At 49.1% G+C, this 23,378-nt stretch overlaps 1 protein-coding gene across 2 annotated transcripts in view; it reads left to right on the forward strand.

The window, feature by feature from the left end:
- WDTC1 (WD and tetratricopeptide repeats 1) overlaps positions 1-19,226 on the forward strand; it is a 26,392-nt gene extending 7,166 nt beyond the window's left edge. For both annotated transcript variants that reach the window (XM_027705942.1, XM_027705943.1), the window contains exons 3-16: positions 1,223-1,306; positions 2,184-2,230; positions 3,381-3,492; positions 3,913-4,100; positions 4,935-5,117; positions 5,402-5,496; positions 6,621-6,736; positions 7,907-7,982; positions 9,735-9,831; positions 11,177-11,350; positions 14,781-15,016; positions 15,396-15,564; positions 15,952-16,144; positions 16,278-19,226. In XM_027705942.1, coding sequence (XP_027561743.1) covers positions 1,223-1,306; positions 2,184-2,230; positions 3,381-3,492; positions 3,913-4,100; positions 4,935-5,117; positions 5,402-5,496; positions 6,621-6,736; positions 7,907-7,982; positions 9,735-9,831; positions 11,177-11,350; positions 14,781-15,016; positions 15,396-15,564; positions 15,952-16,144; positions 16,278-16,475 — 1,968 coding nt within the window. In that variant the 3' untranslated portion in view covers positions 16,476-19,226. The remainder of the gene's footprint in view (positions 1-1,222; positions 1,307-2,183; positions 2,231-3,380; positions 3,493-3,912; positions 4,101-4,934; positions 5,118-5,401; positions 5,497-6,620; positions 6,737-7,906; positions 7,983-9,734; positions 9,832-11,176; positions 11,351-14,780; positions 15,017-15,395; positions 15,565-15,951; positions 16,145-16,277) is intronic.
- The last annotated feature ends 4,152 nt before the right edge of the window (positions 19,227-23,378 follow it).

A 23,378-nucleotide genomic window follows, 5' to 3' on the forward strand; every position in this document is an offset into this window, starting at 1 on the left:
CATCAGTGTGATTTTTTTTTTTTGAGCCCCATCAGTGTGATTTTTTTGTTGAGCCCCATCAGTGTAATTTTGACATTGGTGTTCCCATCTCTAAATGCTGATAACAAAGGCTTAAGTTGAGCGTGGTATGGGAGAGGACCAAGGCTGGATGAGGTCCTAGGAAGGAACCTCCTTGGCTGTTCCACCCAAAATGTGACTTGCATTCCCTTGCCTTCATCCCTGCCTCTGCAGTTGGCCTTTTTTCATCGAAACCATCTGCTAATGCATCTGTGAGCCCTGGGAGATCACAGGGGAAACAACTGTCCTGCTTTTCTTCACCTTCATTTGTACTGACGCAGTTCTGTGGCAGCTGTTCCCTCTAGAACAGCCTGTGCTGTGGTGCTGCAGCTCCAAGGTCCTGCTCCATGGCTGAGGAAATAACCCATCCCAAAGGAAGCTGTCCAGTCACATTCCCTGGGACTTTGCCTGTGCTGGTGCCTCAGGACAGGCTCTGGAATGGCAGAGTTCTCCTGGGCAGCTCTGGTCCAGAACTGCTGTCCTCAGGATTGAGTTCCTGCTGAAGTCATCACCAGAGGATGATAATAGGCATTCCCAAGCTCTTCCATGTTTTCTGTTTCAGGCCCAAAGTAGGCAACTTACTCTACCTTAGTGTGGGCCTGGTCTTGGCTCCCCAGCTGAGCCTGGCACTGAGCTGAACATCATTTTAAACCAAATCAGGGGCAAAAATTATGATCTGCCTACCTGAAGATGTTCCAGCTTAGAAGGCTGGAGAGGGAATTGTCAAAAGGGCATGGAGTGATAGGAGAAGGGGGAATGGTCTCAGCTGAAAGAGGTCAGGGTTAGATGGGATATTGGGAAGAAATTCTTCCCTGTGAGGGTGGGGAGGCCCTGGCACAGGTTGCCCAGAGAAGCTGTGGCTGCCCCATTCCTGGAAGTGTCCAAGGCCAGGTTGGATGGGGCTTGGAGCAACCTGGGCTAGTGGAAGGTGTCCCTGCCCATGGCAGGGGGTGGAACTGCATCATCTTTAAGGTCCCTTCCATGCCAAACCATTCAGTGATGCTCTGATTCTGTGTCTCCTTACTTAGAGCACATCTCCCTTGCACTATGGGCACTCCAATACCCAGCAAAGCCCCTGCTTGATTTTTAAGAATCTTCTCTTAAAAGGGGAAATAGGAATGTTTTGTTTGCTGTAGTCAGTGTGGTGCTTGTTTGCCCCGTGCAGGAGAGGGGAGCGCTGGGCTTTGAGCGGCACTACCACGTCACTGACCCCTTCATCCGCCGCCTGGGCCTGGAGGCAGAACTGCAGGTGAGTGGGCAGTGCCCAAAGAGCAAACCAGCTGCTTCCTCACTGCAGGAAGGGTATGAAATTCTCTCTTTTGTGGGGCAGATGCTGATTTCTTATCCCCCAAGCTGCATTAGAGCCAGGAATAGCTCAGTGAGAGTTTGTGTGAGCTTCCCGCTCTTACCTGATGCAGCTGCAGGAGAGCCAGTTCTCAACTCTTCAACACACTCAGCTCTAATGCTCAATGTGTTCCCTAAAGAACAGGTTGTTTTGCACTCTGACAAGCTTATTATGTCACATCTTAATATTATCTTGGTTTGGGGGAGGAAAGGGTCCTTTTGTCCCCCTTTTCAGTCGCATCTCCCAAATCAAACGCTATCAGTGCTTCCCACTTCTTGCTACAGCTGTTGGTTAATTTGGACAAAGATGGATGATGGAGTCACCCAGCAGCAAGGTGCTTCTAACAGAGCTATCAAAAATGCCTTTTCCCTGTGTTCCCAGAGAACCTGCACATGTAATTTGTCAGCCTCGCCAAGGGCTTTGGAAGCAAAGTCACCTTTCCCTGCGTACAGCAGGATTTCAACTGTAGCCTCCGAGACTAAAACTGCCATTTTATTCAACACTACCTTTTCTTTTTTTATTTGTTTCACTTTACCTTTTCTACCCCGACTGCTATAGCATGTCTTTCTTTTCTGGAGGTGCTTATTTGCCATGTGGGTGGGGTTTTTTGTTTGTTTTTTTTTAATGGAGTTGGAATAAAAACATTAAAAAACCCGCTTGTATTGGAACAAGTTGTTATTTGTGGGGAGCTTGCTGTGTCCTTGCCTTTGAACAACTCTGCTTGATAAATCTGAAGTTTGTGTAATACCATCTTCCTTTTTTTTTTTTTTACTTCCCTCAGGGTCACTCTGGGTGTGTCAACTGTCTAGAGTGGAATGAAAAAGGAGAGTAAGTATGTGGCTTGGTTTGGGATCAACAAACCCATAACCCCAGGTTCTCCCAAGAGTAGGATGTAGGTCATCTTATCACAAGCAGCTGCTTCCCATTTCTAGTAAAGTGGAGCTCAAGCTCAAAGTTTTAGCTGTAGTAAAGCTCGCGCTTCAAAAAGAAGCTTTATTTTGTTAAATATATCTGGATATTATTAGAAATGCCCCTTTAGTCAGTTCAGAAGGGAAATGGTCAGACTAAGAAGTGGAGATTGAAGGCTGCTTCTCTTCTCTTAAGTGGTATTATGGATTATAATGGATCTTTAGGATTTGCCCAGCTGGTGGTGACATTTCCCAACCCCCTTCACCATGCTGTTAAAAGCTGCTGCAGGGGGACAAATATCTAGGGGAGGGAGGTGGAGAATTTACCCCTCTGCAATTTTAGAGGGAAACTAAAGGGCATTTCCATTAACCAAGTGGAATAAAGACTTTCTGCCTGAGAAGTGAGTGGATGGAAGGAAGAGCGTGTATTTCTGGACACGCCTCTTAGAACATCCAAAGTCTGCTTCTCAGAATGATTTACCAGAGAAAATTTCATGTGCTTGAAAGAGATTTGGCTACAAGGAAATAAGTTTAAAACAGCTGAGAGTTGCAGATGTCCAATTCTTTTGGGCTCAGATGCAGAGGGATGTGCAAGGTCAACAGCACCTTGCAATGACTTTACACTTTTAAAGCGGTTTGTGGTTCACTCCGTGAGCCCTGGGACTGCTTGGGCACATCCAGAGCCTGGGAATAAATGCCTTGCCTTGGCTTCAGGGATGATGGGGAGCACTTAACACAGCCAGGATAATAAGGAAAATGGAGGCCCTGCATTTTGTTGTTGACCAAATACCCCTGTTTTCCCCTGTGCCATCGGGATCCGTTCAATGAGCCGAACCAACGAAAACCACTCACTTTATTTTCCATGGAGCTGCTGTTTGGCTGGTTTAGCTCCTTGACCTGGCTGAATGGATGAGTGCATGGGGAACACAGAGCTGAGGAAAGAGAGAGGAAATGGGCCGCTTAGGGCTGAATTAACTTAATGGATGTCTGTGGTCAAACCGCTCTGTGAAATTGGTCACGGCTTAGAACAGAACAATACATGGTGCATATTTCTCTTCTCTTTCATTCAGCTTGTTGGCCTCTGGCTCTGATGACCAGCACACCATTGTCTGGGATCCTCTGCACCACAAGAAACTCCTTTCTATGCACACAGGACATACTGCAAACATCTTTTCTGTCAAGGTATGTGGTTAGAAGGAATGAACAGCCAACAAAATTGGTAGCTAAGCAGCAATCCTTGCTGGGAAACATTTTCCTGCGAGCAGTTTGCCTCCCAAATAATTTAATATTTCTAATGATACAAAAAAATGAATTAAATCTAGTACTGCACTTAGTTTATGCAGATCCCAGGCTTATTCTCTCTGTGAATTCAAAGGAAATGGTTGTAGCAAAGTGGGATGTGTGACGAAGAGGCAAATTGAAATGTGTGTGTCTTGCTGTAGCTGGTGACTCCTGAGTGTGCACACTGCCATGTGTGTAGTGTAGGTAATGACATGGGTTATCCCGTGTTCCTGAAGCAGTTCCTGCTCTGTGACTGCCTGGACAGCCCAGTGATGTCCATGTGAGCAGCCCCAGCCTGAAGGTCAGATCTCTCTCCCGCAGTTCTTGCCGCATTCGGGGGATCGGATCCTCATCACGGGAGCTGCGGATTCCAAGGTGCACGTCCATGACTTGACTGTCAAGGAGACAGTCCACATGTTTGGAGACCACACCAACAGAGTGAAGCGGATTGCCACAGCTCCCATGTGGCCAAACACCTTCTGGAGTGCAGCAGAAGATGGGTTGATCAGGTACAGAATTCCAGCTGGTTTGGTTTTAGGATCCCTCACAGTATGTGCTGTGCAGGCATCTGGAGAGAGGCTGTCTCTGTACCTCATCTCTCCCTTTCTTAAAACTGGAAAAATTTATCTTGTAAAATCTGATAAATACCCTCCTCATCTCCTCCATTTTGCCCCACTGAAGAGGGAGGCCAGGAAAGGAACAGCCATGTCAGAGGCAAGGGAGATACAACACTGCATAACATTTCCCTCCAGAGTCATTGAGACTCTGAAATGAGTATTGTTACTGTGAGGCTCTGTTTCACTTTTCCTACGAGCTGCTGTTTGTGAGGTCATGACTTGGAGTTTAATTTGGAACTTGAATAAATCCGTGCATGTTATAGAGCTGGTTTTAATGATTATCCTGATACTGAGGCCTAGTGTGTATTGAACTGACATGCTTCCAGTAACCTGTGGCACAAATTACTGTTGTTAACATGTCCTTGGTGTCATCTCATCATGGATAATGAAGTGTAGGTCACTGCTGAGCAGTGTCAGTGTGCTGCTTTGAGTGGTCTTCAGTTTGGTCACTAAGGAAAACTTAACAAAAGGTTCTTCCCCCAGAGGGTGGTTGGGCACTGACCAGGCTCCCCAGGGCAGTGGGCACAGCCCCAAGGCTGCCAGAGCTCCGGGAGCATTTGGACAGTGCTCTGAGGGACAGGGTGGGATGGTTGGAGTGTCCTGTGCAGCGCCAGGAGTTGGACTGGATGATCCTTGTGGGTCCCTCCCAACTCAGGGCGTTCCATGATTCTCTGTTGCTGCTTCTGCTCTCTCATGACACAAGTGCCTGACTCCCTCCCTTTGCAGACAGTACGACCTGCGAGAGAACAGCAAACGCTCCGAGGTCCTGATAGACCTGACTGAGTACTGTGGGCAGCTGGTGGAGGCCAAATGCCTGACAGTGAACCCCCAGGACAACAACTACCTGGCAGTGGGGGCCAGCGGGCCCTTCGTGCGGCTCTACGACATCCGCATGATCCACAACCACAGGTAACAGCACCTGGCTTTGCTGGGCACGTGTGAGCTACACAAATCTGGTCAAGGCTCTGGGAGGAAGGGGGACTTGCAGGGCTCCATCATCTGTGAAGTTTTACTCATTTTTTTTTTCTATCACCCAAAGCCTTTTTGATTTCTGAATACACTGGGGTGATGTGAGGCTGGTCACCCCACAGCTGGGTGGGTCTTGTCCTTGTGGGTGGACACGAAGTGTTAGCTTGGATCAGGCTTCCAGCAGTTGAATGCTATGATTATAATAAGGCTGTTCTTCTGGCTAGAAAAAGCATGAAGCAGAGCCCTTCAGCTGGAGTACACACGTTCTGTGACCGACAGAAGCCCCTCCCAGACGGTGCAGCACAGTACTATGTGGCAGGTATGGACACCTGTACTGGGGAGACACTGGGGGAGACTGGTGGGACTTTAATGCCTGAAGAAGCAGAGTTGCACTCCTCACACAAGGAACCACTGCTTGGAGGAGTTCTTCCATGGGATATTCCCTGGAATTGCAGTTTATTTCACTTCTGTGGATTCTTGCTCAGTTCCCTGATCTGGCAGTGCTGTGGGGTGGTGAGCTGGCCTTGCTGCTTCTTGTCCAGCATAAATGTCTTTTTGTCACTTTTATTGGAAAGTCAAGAATTGGATAACCTGGGCTCTATATGCTTTCCTGGAACTGGTCCCAGCAAAGCTGCTGTTCAGAATCTTTTTGGCACAGGAGAGAAATGACTTGTCCTCATCCTGCAGATGAAGAATCAGTGATGCAGTGTCTGAGCAATCTATATGACATTCTTCTCCAGTGCTTGTTATTTACTATCCTTTTCCCCAAAATGTTCGGGTTTTTTCCAATATCTCAGACCAGCACGTTCAGCAGACCAGTTCTGACAGTCCTGCTTCTGATGAGTCCCACTGGAGGATTCCTCAGGTCCCCTGAATTGGTCATGCAACACATCTGCTGTCTGAGCAGCAGAACCTGTGTGTGAGCTGAATATTTAGGAGCTTTGGTTTGGTTGTGCTGAGGGCTTTATTAAGGAAACCTGATTAGAGGGTTGAAGATGGAGATGTTTGCAGATGGCACAAATCGCAGAAGCCAAATCCTGGTGAATCCCTAAAACTGAGATTTGCTGGGTTCTGCAGGCTCCTTGTTAACAAGGCAGTTACAATCCTTGTCTTCATGTGGAGATGGCCTTGCAGAATTAAAATCATTGAATGGTTTTGATTGGAAGGGACCTTAAAGCCCATTTCATTCCACCCCTTGCTATGGGCAGGGACATCTTCCACTAGAGTGGTTGCTCAGAGCCTTGGACTCTTCCAGGGATGGGGCATTGATACTTAGAAGCTGTGAAAAAGCCCCTGTGTGTTTTGGTGGCTGATGGAAGGATCCAATAAACAGCAGGAGATGGGTGCTCCATGGCTTTGCCCTTGTAAAAGGGAGCAGCTGGGGTAGGACAAAGACAGCACTTACTGGTTAAGCCAATAATTATGGACTTCTCCTCTCCACAGGGCACCTTCCAGTGAAGCTTCCAGACTACAACAACAGGCTGAGGGTTCTGGTGGCCACATATGTCACCTTCAGTCCTGATGGCACTGAGCTCTTGGTCAACATGGGAGGGGAGCAGGTAAGGAGACAGCTGAAGTTTGGCAGAAAGCTTCAGATGCAGTTGTTGAGTCACTGCACATTGTTGTGTGCTCTTGAAAACAGATACAGCAACTTCTCTGGAGGTAATCTGATTGATTTTAAACTGCTTTCTGATTAATTCAAACTAAGTGCTTGGGATTAGGGATTTATTTGTTATGCTGTCACTGATCAAACTTGAACCACGTTCTGTTCTGGTTTTCCAATTCACAGTTCACTCTCTAGAAGAGGGGAAAAAAAAACTAAACAAGTTCTGGAACTGACCTTTGCTGACCTAGAAAAGATTTCATAACTCATTCTTGAAACATCAAACTGCTGTAATAGAGTGTAGTGACTAAAGGACTTGGAGAAGTAAAGGCCTTCACCTGGAATATTGATTACTTTAATTTTAAGATCCTCATGGATCTTCTGTAAAGCCTATCAATGAAATGAGAAAATCCTCCTGACAGCATTAATCAGTGTGGATTAAGCAGGAACTTTGCTAGTGGGCAGGTTGCACCGTGGTTGTCCTCTGCAGGTCTTTCTCACCTGTGCTCTCATTCTCTTTAAGAGAAGGTGCTGAGAAGGTGAAGTGTAGGGCTGATCTGGGCTGTCCATTCCTGTCCCAGTACAACTGTAAAATAGAATTTCACGGGGCTGCCTTTGGAGTTTCTTGGGAAATCTTATAGAAATCTTGAATCTTAATATATCCTTCTCAGTTTCTCAAGTTTCATCTTGAAGAGATTCTTCTCTCAGTTCAGTGTACCACCTCTTTTCTGTCAATAAATGTTTGGTTCCTTCAGGATCACTGTGTTAATTAAAGTATCTTATTGGAGTTGAAGCTTTCTGAGCAGGTTGGTCAGTGGTCAGGCCATCTTTTAAATTCTGTAGGTGTGGGGAGAGCTGTCTTAGCTCTGGGATAAGACCAGGCTGCTGTTTCTCAGCATTATTCCTTCTGAACCCAGTGCTGGAATGGAGCTGCCACTAGTACTGCTGCCATCCCCATCTATAAACAAGATTCCCAGTTAGAAAATTGGAAACAGCAAACACAAACACAAAACCGTACACCCATCTGGCCCTGTTTTATTTTGGTGACTTGAGCATCTATATTTTGCTGATTTTTTTTTTCTTTCTTTTTTTTTTTTGTCTCATTCTCTTTTTTTCCTTTCCTTAGGTCTATTTGTTTGATCTGACATACAAACAGCGACCGTACACTTTCCTCCTCCCGAAGAAGTGCCACACTTCAGGGGGTAAGTGTGATGCTGTCACTAAAGGGAGTGGAAGGCAGAGTGAAGTCAGGGTGCAGCAGGAAAATGAAACTGTTGCTGGGCTGTTTCTGCAGTGCAGTTCATACCCTGAGTTCTAAAACCCTTCTGCAGAGGGCCAAAACGTGTGTCTGGAGGGGAGAAGTGACCTGTGGGGAGCTGAATGTGTGTGTGTGTTAATTAAGGAGAATGTTTAAAGCTGTGCACAAGGATTAAGTACACTTTGTAAGTGGTTGAGGTCCTGGTATCCTGTCTTCAACTAAGGGGGAAGCTTTGTGGACAGGCATGGAAGAGATATATTGTTTAATTTCCCCCCCTGCCTTTTAATTATTAGTAAAATATAGGATACTGTTGTTTCCTTATACACTCAATACAAGGAAACAGAGCAATCTTCCCTAGTCTAACAATCTGGCCTGGCACTAATAGCCCTCCTACAATCAAAAAGTCATTTATTTGACCAGGAAGTGTGTCCAAAAGCCCTTTTATTCCTTGCCTTGTACACAGATACCACAGGCAGCAGGCAGTGAGTGGCTGCAGTGATACTCCTGACTCTTGGCAGGGAGTGTTCCCTATTTACCCCTTCCCTGTATGACCTGTGGCCTTAATCTAAAAATCACCTCCTGGTAGCAGGGAGGTGCAGCTGCACCAAACACTCCCTGCTGGGCACAGAAAGTTCAGGGAAAGGCTGGGAAAAGGTGTTATCAGGTCAAAGTCCTGTGCCTGCACGTCCCTGCATGCTGAGATCTCTGAGCAGCCCAGCAGGCTGGTTGGGCAGTGGCCCCGGTTCCCCAGTCTGAAGTGGCTGCAGGAGCACTCCCAGCTGCAACATAAATGCAGTTTTTAAAGTTTAAGCTGAATGTTTTCTGGTGAAATGGCAGCTGATATGGCTGCATGACCTGCAGAGGATTGGTTCAGCCTGTAACAGCTCCTTGAGCAGTAGGGTAAAAAAGAACTAAAGGAAGAAAGCAAGCAAGCATCTGGAATTCATCTACTGGATTCCTTCAGTGGTTCTACTCATCCTCCTTGTTCTATTAAGTATTCAACAGCTTAGTTGTATGTTCATTTGTCTGAAATATAGTTATACTAATGTCACTAAATACTTCTGCAGTTTTGGGATTTTTCACAAAGGCATATAGTGACAGGACAATGGGGAATGGCCTTAAACTGAAGGAGGGCAGGGTTACATGGGATATTGGGAAGAAATTCTTGGCTGTGAGGGTGGTGAGGTAGAAGTTGCCGAGAGAAGCTGTGGCTGCCCCATCCCTGGAAGTGTCCAAGGCCAGGTTGGATGGGGCTTGGGAGCAACCTGGACTAGAGGAAGGTGTCCCTGCCCGCGGCAGGGGGGTGGAACTGGATTATCTTTAAAGTCCCTTCCAACCCAAACCATTCTGGGATTCTGTGATACTCCAGCTATGGCCTAGGCTCAGTCAAAGGCAGGTCCCTTCAAGCTGTCCTCTCTGTGTGTGTGAGTACTTAGTTCTGTGTGTATCTGGTTTTCTGTTCAAGAGTACCATTGCAAAGGACACTGCAGAGATTTGGTACTAAACAGAAGAAGGCAAATCAAATCTGGGTGGCTGGATGAGGTGGGACGTGTGATATCCCAGAAGTGATGTGGAGTGGCTTTGGCTTGGCTCTGCTGTACAATAAACCCTGAAGCTGCAGATATGAGTTTGTATAATCTACACTGATGCTCAGCAAGGCTTTATAGATATATATATATATATTTCTAACCTTCAGAAGTGCAGAATGGAAAAACCTCTACCAATGGAGTGTCGAATGGCATCCACCTCCACAGCAACGGCTTCCGCCTGTCCGAGGGGAGAGCACATGTGAGGTAAGGGCACAGCTGCACCTCCACAGGGGTCCTGGGCCTCTCTCCTTGTCCTCTTCCTCTTACCAGGGTGAGGTACTGCCAAAAAAGTGTGAAGTACAAATCCACTTGGTGTGTTCGACTTGATTGTCGAGTGGCCTCTGTCCCAGGAGCTGTATTGGCTTCTGGTGCCTGGGCTGTGAATGAGAGCATCAGGAAGAAATTATCCATGAAGATTTTTCCTCTCTTGTGATGAATTAGGGTGGACAAAACTAAGAAATGACTTTTCAGGCCTGGAAGCAAAACATCCTGGGTGGTTGTTTCTTCCTGACTTGCAGGAACTGTGTGTTGGGAATGGGAGAGGCTGCCAGGTGAAAGAGCCTTGCTTCCCTTTGCCGTTTTTTGGGCACCTGCCTTCTGGAAATTGAAGGAGGCAGCCAGAATTTCTTTAGGACAGTGACACTGGAGTCACTACTCCTGCAGTCTGCATGTGAGCTGGGAATGGATGGAGAACCTCTTCTTGTTATTCGTGGTCCTTTCGTTCCTTAAGAGCAAAATGCAGTTGGGGTGAAGCAGCAGCAGCACATCTTGGTGGCTGTTTTTCCTGAGACATGGTTCAAAGTCAAGACACTTATTTAATACCATATATGGGTAGTCTGGGTTCCACCAAAGTCACTTTGTGGAATGTTTCAGCTCATTTCCTCTAGATGGCCCCTCCACCGCGGCAGCGGGAATGGGGCTGGAATTTTGGGTTGCAGAGCAGGGGCCTGGTGAACTCAGATGCTTCTGGATTTGCATTGTTGTGCAGTGCTAAAAGGGGATTGGAAATGTTGTTTATGTAGTCGAAACAAAGATGTGTTGGTGAAGTGTGGTGTTTAAAATACCCACTGCTCAATTTGGAGCGTCCCTGTGTATAAAAGAAAAGTGGAAACGGTCAAATGATGGTCAAACTGATGCAGTCACACTGACAGAGGGCAGGTTTAGATTGGATATTAGGAAGAAATTCTTCCCTGTGAGGGTGGGAAGGCCCTGGCACAGTTGCCCAGAGAAGCTGTGGATGCCCCATCCCTGGAAGTGTCCAAGGCCAGGTTGGATGGGGCTTGGAGCAACCTGGGCTAGTGGAAGGTGTCCCTGCCCATGGCAGGGAGTTGGTCCCTCCCAGCCCAAATCATTCTGTGATTTTGTGGTCAAAAAGAAACCTTCCTCCTAAATTCAGGTTATTCAGTTCCAGGATGTCTTCTGCCTTTTCCTGAATCCTTTGGTATAAGCTGATGCTCGCTGATACTTGCTAAGCTCAAACTAAACACCACATTTACCTGGAGTTAAGGATGTCCAACTTAACCTGTGCTCCTCCCTTCTTTCCCATCAGCCCCCAAGTGGAGTTACCTCCTTACCTGGAGAGGATCAAGCAGCAAGCCAACGAGGCCTTTGCCTGCCAGCTGTGGACTCAGGCCATCCAGCTCTACAGCAAAGCAGTGCAGAAAGCCCCCAACAATGCCATGCTCTATGGGAACAGGGCTGCTGCCTACATGAAGCGCAAGTGGTAAGGAGCCAGAGTGTCAGAGTTCAGTGTCACAGGTGCCTGACTTCCAAGGACCATGGATACCTTGTTGGAGGACCTGGTTTTCCCATGGGGTTGGGATTATTGGATTGAGTCATAAGTGGGCACCTCTGGCACAGCAGAGTGTGTTAGAGAAATTATGGTCAGGCCAAGCTGATAAATTATGGTCAGGCCAAGCATCTCACCTGCTGACATGCTGAGTGAAGTTTTGATCCTTCCCTCTTTAAAAAGAAACCCAAAATCCACTTCTGAGTCACAGGGTGTCTCCATTGCATTTCTCTGGGTGGTTCTGATCTCCATTAGAATAGGGCTCTAAGGCTGCTGTCAACAGATGAGGTAATGGTGACTGTGCTTTATAACATCTCATGATAGAAGGTTGGTTTAGGGCTGCCTGGGGTGGCTTTGTTTGCTGCTTTACCCAAGTACCTCATACTGGAGATATTCAGACCTGGTGGTTCCCGTGTTACCCCAGTTAACCCACACTCCCCTTGACTGGAAACCTCTCAGAGGGATCTGGAAAGGTGGCAATTGGTGCCTTGGAATGTGGAGGGGATTCTGTCCTAATGGTTGCAAAACACCCTATCAGCCTCTGCAGTAGGTAATGTCTCTCTGACCAGTGGCCAGAGCTGCATCTGCAAGATGCAGCTGAGTTATTTTAGTGTCTGTCCCCTTGAGCAGAGTAAGACTGAGTAGCATGACTTGCCATTAACATATTTAAAATAGCTGTGGTCCTTCATCTCCATTTGCTTTGTGAGGATATCCTTCTCCTGTCCCTGCTGAAATCCCCAGTATGAATTCTTCTCTCCTCTTGCCAAGATAAAGAGCAGCCAGCAGTTGTTGTGACTGTTGGTAGCTGGCCTACTGGCTGTTTTGCAATAGCAGAGATTTGGGAGCTGCCTCAAAAAGACCTCAGTGTTCAGAGGGAGAGGAACAATAGGTTGGGATTAAGGAATGGAAGACAGAAGCTGAGTACTGATCTCATGAATGACATTTTTCGTATAGGAATCGTTTTTCCCGAAGGGTGTTGGCAGATCTGAACCTTTCAGTGTGTCAGCTACTGCCTTGCCACAGTTTTGGGTACCAGGAAGATGTGAAAAACATACACACAATGGGTTTTTGTGGCATGCAATGGGTAGAATTTAAATAGTACTGAGCTGATCTCTTCCAGGTGCAGAAAAGGGGCATTTTTCTGCTAGAAACAGCTTCTGGTGTATAGAGAAGGTGGCTGGGATGTCACTGAGCAGGAGGCAGAGGCAGGCAGTGACCCACACTGAACCACAGCGTGTCTCTGAGGTGTTCTTGATGTTTGGAGCAGGAACAGGTATAGGCCACCCTCAGAACCCTGCAGGTCCTGCTTTGGCCTTGTTCTCTGAATAACAGAGAGATCAAGAAAAAAGGAAGGTCTGTAATTTCCTAACCTCCCCTTGCTCATCTCCCTTAAGATGCTGCTCATACTCTACAGCACTTCAAGGCTGTTCTTTGATATTTTGCTCCTAAAAGCCAACTGCATCACCCTCTGGATTGCTTTTAGCAGTCCATGTTGACAGTACTGAGCTGATTTCCAGTTTTGCACAGGCTGAGTCAAAGCTATAACAAAGGGAGAAGTCAGTGCCTGCTTTACATCTCACTGTGTACATTTTCACACCAGTCTGTTGGGCTGACACTGGTGAGTTGAGGCTGAAGGATGTTTGAGAGTGGTAAAGCAGCTCATAACCCAGTCAGGTCTGAAAACGTGACACACTAGTCTGTCATCCTAACAAATAACTTGCATTCCCTCTTCCTCTGATTAAAAGTGGCCTGTTGCTGTGTCCAGCTTCCTGAATTAACACAGACAGTGCTGCAAAGACAGCCCTGAAGAGCAAGATTCCTTCTACCCTTCTGCAGATCTCATGGACAAGGCATTCCACCTTCTGACTGTGCTGGCCAGTGGCCAATATCCACCTAGACAGGAGGGAGCTGGAGGGGGAATGGTTTGCAGAATATGTTTTGTGGCACTGAATAACTGCTCCTTAGAGTGTAACCCAAAGAGCTGGAGCTCCCCTTGACGAGTCCAGGCACTGGAACACCTCTTCCCTGTTCCACCTGAATGTGAGGAGCAGCTTCTTTGCTGTGAGGGTGACAGAGCACTGGGACAGGCTGCCTAGAGACGTTGTGGAATCTCCCTCACTGGAGATATTCCAAAGCTATCTGGACACAGTCCTGAGGAACATGCTGTAGAGAACCCTGTTTGGGCAGGGAGGGTGTCCTACATGACCTCCCGTGATCCCTTTCAACCTGAGTCATTTTGGGATTCTGTGATTCCGTGACAAAGGCTCCGTATGATCTAAAACTGTTACCCTGTAGAAGGCACAGGGCAGTTCATCATCCTCCCTTTGGGACTGTTTCAGACAGTGCACAGAATCACAGACTCCTGGAATGATTTTGGTGGGAAGGAACCTTAAAGATCATCCAGTTCCACCCCCTGCTGTGGGCAGGGACACCTTCCACTAGCCCAGGTTGCCCCAAACTCCATCCAACCTGGCCTTGAACGCTTCCAAGGAATGGGGCATATAGGTTACAGGGGTGAAACATCATTATTATTATTATTATTATTATTATTAACCATCACATGGCACTCTCTCAGGACAGCTTGTGGTGCCTCTGAGCAGTTCAGGCTCGATGCTGGTACCCCAGGTGTGTCAGCCCTGTCAGTCTGAGCTGAGCACCACACAAGGCTCAACAAATCCCTCCCACTCCCAGAGCACAAGCAGGGACACCCTTATTCCCACAGCCAGAGCTCAGGGAAATCAAGCATAGTACTTTAAGCAGAATATCAATATCCATTACCATACCAGTCTGCTGTAACACTCATTTCTAAAACTCAAAGGTTTTTCCTGTAAAGGTGGAAAAAAAGACTCCTGCTTGAGCTGTTTGTCCATCAGGGCTCTGGGGTGTGGTGGGTGGTTCTGCAGCTCCTGGCTGAGGGCTCTGAGTGTCCGTGGGCAGGAGCTGTGCCGTGTGTCCACACAGGGGCACGAGTGAGCTGCTGTGTGAGGAGCCTGTTTGCCTGGCATGGGAGGCCTGTGCTGCCTGGCCAGAGGGCTGCTGCATCCTCCATCTTCAAAGGACTTCCCGAAATGTGTTACAGCAGGGAGCTCTGCTCTCCCGGATTTAAAATGGCAGGTCAGGGCTCGCAGGGCATCCCTGTGTGGTCACATCCCGGGGCTGCCTGTGGGCGTTGGGGAAGCTGGGCTGGGTCAGGTGGTGGCCCCGAGACACAGCAAATGCTGTTAGTGAGCTTTGTGGGGTGCCTGCAGCGTGGAAAGAGCTGGAAACAACAAGCTGTGGTGTGAAATGAGGGCTGGGAAACAGCAGTGGAAAATGTTTGCTGTTGCTGCTCGGGCTGTGTGATCCACTGCTCCCTTTTCCTCAGGGATGGGGACCATTACGATGCTCTGAGAGACTGCTTGAAGGCCATATCCTTAAATCCATGCCACCTGAAGGCCCATTTCCGCCTCGCCCGCTGTCTCTTTGAACTCAAGTATGTGGCAGAAGCACTGGAGTGTCTGGATGACTTTAAAGGGAAGTTTCCAGAACAAGCACACAGCAGTGCCTGCGATGCATTGGACAGGGACATCAATGCAGCCCTTTTCTCCAAGAGTGATAATGGTGAGTGCCACTGCTCCATGTGCTCCTTCAAGGTTACACTGAAATCTAATGATCAGACAAGGATTTTCCTCCTTAAACTGCCCCTCAGAAGTAAAGCTCCAACTTCTGAGAGAGATTGATTGTTACTGTGCACAAAAACCGGCCTGAGCCTGTTCTTTCCTTGTGCCTGGTCCTGGTTTGCTCTTGAGTGAGAGTGTGATAAAAGGAGTCTGATGTAGCCAGGAGATAATCTGGAAGGAAGCTGGTGCTCTAAGCCCTGCTCCCTGCTGGAATCGTCCTTAACTCTTCCCTAAAGCTGTTGGGGTCTCTTGGAGTGCTGTTTACTTAGAACATGTTCCTCCCCAAATGGTGTCGAGGGAAAAATCTGTTGTCCTTCCAGCTGAAGACAAGAAAGGGGGAGGCCCCATCCGGCTCCGAGCCACAGGCCGCAAGGATTCCATCTCTGAGGACGAGATGGTGCTGAGGGAGCGCAGCTACGACTACAAGTTCCGATACTGCGGCCACTGTAACACCACTACAGACATCAAAGAGGCCAATTTCTTTGGCAGGTATGTTGGCAGAGTGTGGCAGGGGTGCAGGGCAGGGGTGTGGGCAGCAGCAGGATGCTCTCTTCCATCGGATAAAGCCTCATGTGTTTATAAAATGACACAGGCACTGGTTTGGAGGGTTGAAAAAGACGACAGGAACCCTCCTCCTGTGTGGCTGCACGAGTAGCTGATCAGTAGCAGATCCACAGAGGGACCTGGCTGGGTTAGTGTTTCAGAAATCCGTTTGGGATTGAAAACAGGACTCCTGGGGACAGAGGGACCAGCACAGGAGCTTTATCTGGATCTGTAAGCATGAGGGGTGTCAGCCTGTGAATTCTAGAAGATTCTCATGTCTGCCAGAGGCTGGCTCTGAGCTGTGACCTCCAGCCTGTGCTCCTCTCGCCCTAGCAATGCACAGTACATAGTCAGCGGGTCGGACGACGGCTCCTTCTTCATCTGGGAGAAGGAAACCACCAACCTGGTCCGAGTGCTGCAGGGAGACGAGTCCATTGTGAACTGTCTCCAGCCTCATCCCAGCTACTGCTTCCTGGCTACCAGCGGCATCGACCCGGTCGTGCGACTGTGGAACCCCAGGCCGGAGGTAAGAGCTGCAGTCAAAGACTCCTCTTGTCAGGAGGTGGAACGTGGTCCTTCCTACTGTTTTTTTCCCAGCTGGCATCTCTAGTTAGAGCAGCAGTAACAGCCCCTGAGCTCTCTCCCTTCATGCCTTGCAGAGTGAAACGCTCAACGGCCGCGTGGTGGTGGACATGGAAGGTGCTTCCCAGGCCAACCAGAGGCGGATGAACGCGGACCCTCTGGAGGTGATGTTGCTCAACATGGGGTACCGGATCACAGGACTGACCAGTGGTGGGGCTGGAGGCTCAGATGATGAAGACAGCTCAGAGGGGCAAGTCCAGTGCCGGCCCAGCTAAAATAGAACTGCCTCTCCTTCCTCTAATTGTTTGGCTGAAAGGGAACCTAGTTTCCTTGGTCCTGGACTCTCTCTGATGAATGACTGCACTGTTTCGCACTATGCACAGAGTAGGACAAGCTGGCAGGGGCAGGAGCGGCCGTCTCTGTAAACCATCACCTCCTCCTCCTCCTCCTCCACAGCATGGCAGTGCAGTCCGGGGTTTGCCTTTAGTGGAATTTAGTCCCAACAGGGGTCTTTGAGTTGTCTGTAAGCAGTGTAACTGGTGATTATTTTTCCAGAGCTGCTGTATGATGTGGTACAGGGTGATGTTGCCTGCATTGCAGAGGGGATGTTAAATTCCTGAATAAAATACAAACCTAGGGCAGGGGTTATGGAATGAATTTACTGCAGTGATTCTGAAAGCTTGACTCTGTGCTACCAGCCTGTCTAGAGGCCCCCAGTTTAGGGTTGTTGGCCACGAAACACCTGTTTTATCCCATAACATCTTTCTTCTGGCTTCCATCTCAGACACATTGACAGCAGATGTGGCTGTGCTGTATTGAGGACTGGAGATTGCCTGTCTTGTCCCCCTGTCTTAGCTGAAGGATTGTTGAAGGCACTGGGTATGTGCAGCTCAACGGGGCAGGATGTGCTTGCCCAGTTCTGGTACTTTCTCCTGTGGTCCGTGAACCCATGGAGGGAGGTGACAGCAGTGGGGACAGGTTGGGTCAGAGCCTTAGGACTCGTGTAGCTGAAGCTGCTGAGGAAAGGGGCAGGTCACAGCCTCTCTCTCTGTTGCCCAGTGTGTGTAGCTGTGTTCACCTTCTCCTCTCCATGTCACCTGTGTGGGAGCTGAGAACATTGTCACCGTGTGTATGTTACAACTGCAGTTTGGAGCTGTTAGAAGCAGCATTTCTGGGCAGCCAGCTGCTCTGTCTTGGCCGAGGTGGGCCTTTTCTGCCTCGTTGTTGGTGTGACATTGGATGGATTCGTGATCCTCTCAGGAAACCTCCTTCCTCTTCCCGCTCTCCACACACTGACTGGCTGCAGAGCCAGGAGCACACCAAGAAACGCAGCACTGGTACTTCCATTCCTTCCCCTCTCATGTAGCACACAGCCCTGTTTTTCCCTCTTGCAGTTGCCAAACACTAAATACCCAACAGATCTTACACAGCTGTGCTACAACCGAACCCGCAGAGGTTGTTTTTTTCTAGGACTATCAACTAAGACCAAAGAGCCCCTGGAGATCTGAACCGCTCTGCGCTGTCTCGTAGCTCTTCCTGCTGAAGGTCTAAACATGCCAGCCTTGGTCCCAGGGGTGTGAGGTGTGTGTCTGGGAGTGTGTGCGCATGTGTGTGTGCTGTTCTTCCATGTGGTGCAATCCCTGGTCTTCCTGTTGCTGCTGTGGAAAGAGGAGAGGCCTCCTTTTCCTCCTCTGGCTGTTTCTGGCTGCCAGGCGTTGCTGAGCGAGGCTGCGCAGTGCTGGCTGAGCAAGGGCTGCCTCTCCCTTCCAGAACAGTCTTTGAGATGAGGAGGGAGAGAGGTCATGGAGTCTGGCAGCATCTCTCCAAGGACACTGTTCCCTGCAGGGAGAGAGAACTGGGATCTCATCCCTGCCCCTCAGACAGACGTCACCTGCTCTGTCTCAGAGTGAAGCTGAGCCCACCCCGGTTTTGTGGGAGCCCCTTGAAACAACCGCCTCCCCTCGTGCTCTGGGATGGCAGAGTCCTCTCCACCTTCTCCCACTGAGGCAGAGCTCACCTGGGACAGGTCACTCTGCTCCTGAGGGCAGCTTTGCTTGTTTTCACACAGAACCCACGACTGTTCAGTTCACCTGTTTGCTGGGGTACAGGCTCCCCCACCCCGGGTGTACCTGCTCTTCAAGACCCAGAGGCAGCAGAAAATTCTCCTCACTTGGGTGGCTTTCTGACACGCTCTGCCCTTTTCTTTTTTTGCTTAAGGCTTCCTACTAGACGCATCCTTTTTTTTTTTTCCCCTCTTCTCCTCCCACTCAAACTTTTTTTTCAGCTTTCAGTAGACAACGTCTGCAGACTTTGATTTTTAAACTGAGAGACTGAGATGGAAAGCTCTGAAGAGAACAAACCTCTCCCTCCCCGTTCACCTTTTGCTGTGGCAGCTATTTTTTGGGGTTTTTTTACACTTGTGAGACAGTGCAGCTCTTTTACCTGCCAGTTGCAGTGTGAAAGCAAACAGATTCCCTGCCTCTGCAGTGGGTTGCTGTTTTTAATGGCTGCTTTGGTAAAAAAAAAAAAAAGATAAATAATAATAGGAGTGAAAAATCTTTCTGCCTCCAGCCCCTTTTCCCCTTGTTGTGGGCAGATTACCTGCTTGTCACTTGTTAATGAGGAATTTGTATTTATTGGTGAAGGGAAAAAAACATGCTGGGGAAGTCGGGAGAAGATGTTGCTTTATTGACCTCTGCTGTTTACTTCAACCCCCTCTTTGGGAAAGCTTCTTCCTGCTCTTTCTGGTTAACTCTTTCTAGCCTGGGATATGCAGGGATGCCTCCTTTATTTTTGTATTCTAGCAATGGGCTCTCCGTTAGGAGACTCTAGGATTCTCTTAGTGTTGCAGTGACCATTGCTTCTCGCTTTTTTCGAGTACTAAAGATGATCATCTCGTAAACTTTGCCCCTGCAGTTGTAGAGGTAACACACGAGCCTTACTGCCCTCATTAGTAGGAGCAGAAAACTTGTTTCTCTGGTCCCTGGAAGAGAAAGGGTTAAGCGATTAAATAATTCTTTGTTCTAGTCCTTTCTTGGTGTCATTTTGTTTGGGGGATTGTTCTGGCTTTGTTCTACCTTCCTCCTCCGTGGGTGGGTGGAGGGTGGCCTGGTTGGGGCTGGGTGTTGTCTGTGCTTTGTGGAGAATAGAGACTCCAAAAACTCGAGTGGGAAGGGGGCCGGGGAGCCCAAAATGTGGTTTATAAGCTGTGGTTGCCACTGAGTTAGGGCTGAGTTAGTTTATCCAGGTTTGGGAACTCATCTGTCAGTGGAGTGAGGGTCCGACACCGTTTAGACCCAGAGATGATGCTTTGCCAAAGGATCTCACAAACTCACTTTCTCCTCTGGGCTCCTGCTGCAAAACCTCCCAAATACTTCCCTGCCCTCCAAGCTGCAGCCCTTAAAGAAGAGTTGGAAAACCAGTCTGCTCTTTTGAGAATCCATTTGAACTCTTTAAAAAATTCCCGTTGGACACCTTTCAGCTGAAGGCCTTTTGAGGCCTCTTCATTTCAAATCCTGTCTGATATAAATTATTGCTTGAAAAGGCAGCTCTACTCTAACAAAGCAATGAGCATCCATAGCTGGAATTGGCAATCAGCTAATTGGGTCAGCTCTTGGAGTGAGTGGTTGGAAGCTGAGTGGTTGAATCGTGGGTGGAAATGGGTAGAAGGACCCAGAAAATGAGTTTTATTTGTAATTTTTGTGAGGGGATTGGGTTGAGGAGAGAGAGGAGTGATATAGTCTGGGGTGTGGGGGGAGGAACAGTCACAGCCTGACTGACAAATTCACTTTTCTCTGATGGAACTGTTGCAGTGCCAGGAACAAATGTGCAAAGGGCTCAAGATGGCTCCTGTCTCTGAGCAAAATGGGAGCAGGATGTTGGGAATCTGCCTGCTGTGGGTGCAGGGGGGAGTTCAGTCCTTGGAATTTTTTCAGGCCTTGCTGCTGCAGGAGATGAGACTGATGGGGACCTTCTCTGGGGCTGGCACAGAGAGGAGGTGGGTCGGTCTTGTCCTGGATATCATAGCTGAGAAATCATCGTGAGCAGCACTTGGCTCTGTGAGTGCTTCCACTTGTCCCTGAGAAACTGGTGGCTTTTCCTTTAAACATGAAAGTTGCCCTGTGGACCAGCTGTGTCAGTTGGAGAGGGAGAGAGAGAGGAGGAAATGCAGCTTCCAAGTGACAAGGAAAGAGAAAAGACCCGAAGGTCAGAGCTGAGGGGTGAGGTGGCTCAGGGCCACGCAGTTGGGGTGGGTGGCTGAGCTGCGTCTGTTCCTGAGCAGCACCATCATCAATAGAGCCCAGAGTGACGTTTCTGGTTCATGCTGAGCCATTAGAGCCTGTCAGAGATTGCAGCAGGCACAGACCAGAGGAGGGGAACAACAAAAATGCAGAGCAACCCAGCCCAGCCTCACCTCCGGGGCGGGGGAAGGACACCGGGCTCCGTGTCCTCCATCAGCCCGTGGTGCCTCGGTGACATTTCCAGTCGGCTCCTGCTGCCGCCTCGGCTGTCAATGTCAGGAGGGGGAGGGGATCTCCTCCTGGAGTGGTTTGGTTCTGGCAGTCCCTCTAATGTTCGAGCTGTCACAACAGGGAAGGTTCCCAAGGAAGCGCTGCTGAACAGGAGCTGGCTGGGCGCCCGCTCCTTCCAGGCTCTGCCATGAGCCGGGCTGGGAAGGGGCTCCAGCTGCACCCATGGTGGTGTGTGCTTGGGCAAACTGGTCCATCCTCTCCTCTCAGGAAGGCTCTGGATCACCAGGGTACGATCAACACCCTGGCACCTGCAGTGAGCAGGGAAACGTCCTCCTTGTCCTGAGGATGTTTTGGCTGAGGGGAGGTAGAGCTGCTTCCTCACTGACAACAGCAGAGAGGAGCCATCAGGGGCAAGTCCCTGGCAAAACCTTTTGTTTCTCCTCCAACGAGAGCTTGCACAAACAATGATGGCACCATTCCTGCTCTGCACATCGATCCAGTGCTGTAGTCAGGCAAGAGAGCTGCAATAAAACCCTGGCCTTTAATTTTATGCATGGAGAACTTCTTACCTGCTCTCCCCTCCCTGTCCTCTCCCCCCCCCCCCCCCCCCGCAGTTCCTTTTCCAACTGCAGCTATTTTTCCCTGCTGACTTCAGGTGTTTTGTATTCTGCTTAGATCAATAGCAGCACAACAGCAGCAGCTTTCCAGTTGTCACTAGGAAGACCCTGCTGTCAGCTTCAGCTCATCCGTGCAGTGCTGGAGCTGGAGAGCCCTTGTGTTTCCCTGACAAACACAAAGAGATGTGCAATACACCAGTGCTCTATTGATTTTGTTTTGTTTTAATTATTGTTATTTTTTTTTAATCCAGCCTGGGGAAAGCTGTGTTCTTCCCGAGCTTCAGCAGCTGGATTTGTCTTCCTGCACTTGGTTTGAGAGGGAATAAACTGTGTGAACAGCCCCTTGCCCACGCAGGAGGTGGCACTGTGGGGACGTGTCCTGCTGAGGCTGTCAGTGATGTCCCTGCTGCGTGGCTTTGCCAAGGAGCTGGTCCCTGGTGATATGCTGCTTAGCAGCCTCAGAGCCACGAGCAGGAAGAGCAAATCCATTGCCTAATCTGACAAACATGCCAGGACCACATTAGCTGATGTGAACATTGGCCCCTGTTCACGGATTTCTCACAATCTCTGATGTTTATGGTGGCCGGGAGCAAACTAATGCCAGGGGGTTTTTTTTTCCTTTGTTGAACAGAAAGTGTTCACTGAAACACAACCTCTGTGTGCATCTTCCATCCCAAGTGCCAAAATGAAATCACAAATTGTTAAGGGTTGAAAAGGACCTTAAAGCCCATCTTGTTCCACTCCCCTGCCATGGGCAGAGACACCTTCCACTATCCCAGGTTGCTCCAAGCCCTGTCCAACCTGGCCTTGGACACTTCCAGGGATGGGGCATCCACAGCTTCTCTGGGCAACCTGTGCCAGGGCCTCACCACCCTCACAGTTAAGAATTTCTTTCTGATACCTAACCTAAATTTCCCCTTTCAGTTTGTACCTTGTCCTAAAATAGGAAGTGTCTGTCAGAAAGCAAAGCACCAGCCATGGCTTAGCTCTCGAGAGTGTTTGATTTCGTCAGCTTTCTCTCTTTTGGAGACTGTTTTGTGAATTCCTTTACTGTCAGATCCCGAGGAGCACAGTCTGAGGCTCTTGATCAGCTCCTGGCACAGTGACAGGTCACACAGAGACAGTGCCCACGCTGCAGCTCGATGTGAGCACCAGATGGACAACTCTGTGTCCATCCCATTGCCCCCAAAGCAGCTTCCTCTGGATCACAGAATAGTCAGGGTTGGAAGGGACCTCTGGAGACCATCCAGTCCAAACCCCCTGCCAAGCCAGAGTCACCTGGAGCAGGTGACACAGGAATGTGTCCAGGTAGGTTTGGAATGTGTCCAGAGAAGGAGACTCCACACCCTCCCTGGGCAGCTGTTCCAGGGCTCTGCCACCCTCCTGCTGAGGTGGAACTTTTATGTTTTAGTTTATGGTCATTGCTCCTTGTCCTGTTGCTGGGCACCTCTGAACAGAGTCTGGCATCATCCTCTTGACACCTGCCTTGGAAATATTTACCTCTTAGGCTATCCTAAACCATGGTCTAGACTAGGAAATCAGGTGGGATGTTAGATGAAGTCTTGAGGGCTCTGTAGGGGTGAGGAAATGTAGTGTAAATGTAGTGTTTAGGGCATTACTGAGGTACTTGTGTTGAAGACTGAGTGCCCAGGAGGAGCTGGTGTGGCTCAAGGTGGGGAGGCCACCTCACCATGAGACCTTAGTAATTTCTGCTGCCACAGTGGCCCCTGGAAATGGGAGGACACCAAATGGTGTCCCCTCTGACATGGGCAGAGGTCTCCCATCTCCTGGGCTTTCCCCCTGGAAGCTTCGCTAATCTCAGACTGGTGGGTGTGAAAGTGCTCTTCTGTCCCAGAACAGAGAATATCGATGGAGGTGAAGGGCTGGGCTCAGCTTAACGATTGGGAAAAGTCAGGTAAGGGAAAGCAGGACACAAAGTAGGGAGAAGACTGTTGAAGGAGAGAAATGTCAGTAAAAAGTGGGAGCTGTAAGTTTGTGATGACTGTTGGGAACAGGGTTTGTTAATCCCAAAGCCTCTGCACTGGAGCTGCCTGGAGAGGAGCCCAACCACGTGCAGGAAGGGGCAAAG

This window comes from Neopelma chrysocephalum, unplaced genomic scaffold (assembly GCF_003984885.1).
Source record: "Neopelma chrysocephalum unplaced genomic scaffold, ASM398488v2 Primary Assembly neopelma1_361, whole genome shotgun sequence".
Classification (NCBI taxonomy): Eukaryota; Metazoa; Chordata; class Aves; order Passeriformes; family Pipridae; genus Neopelma; species Neopelma chrysocephalum.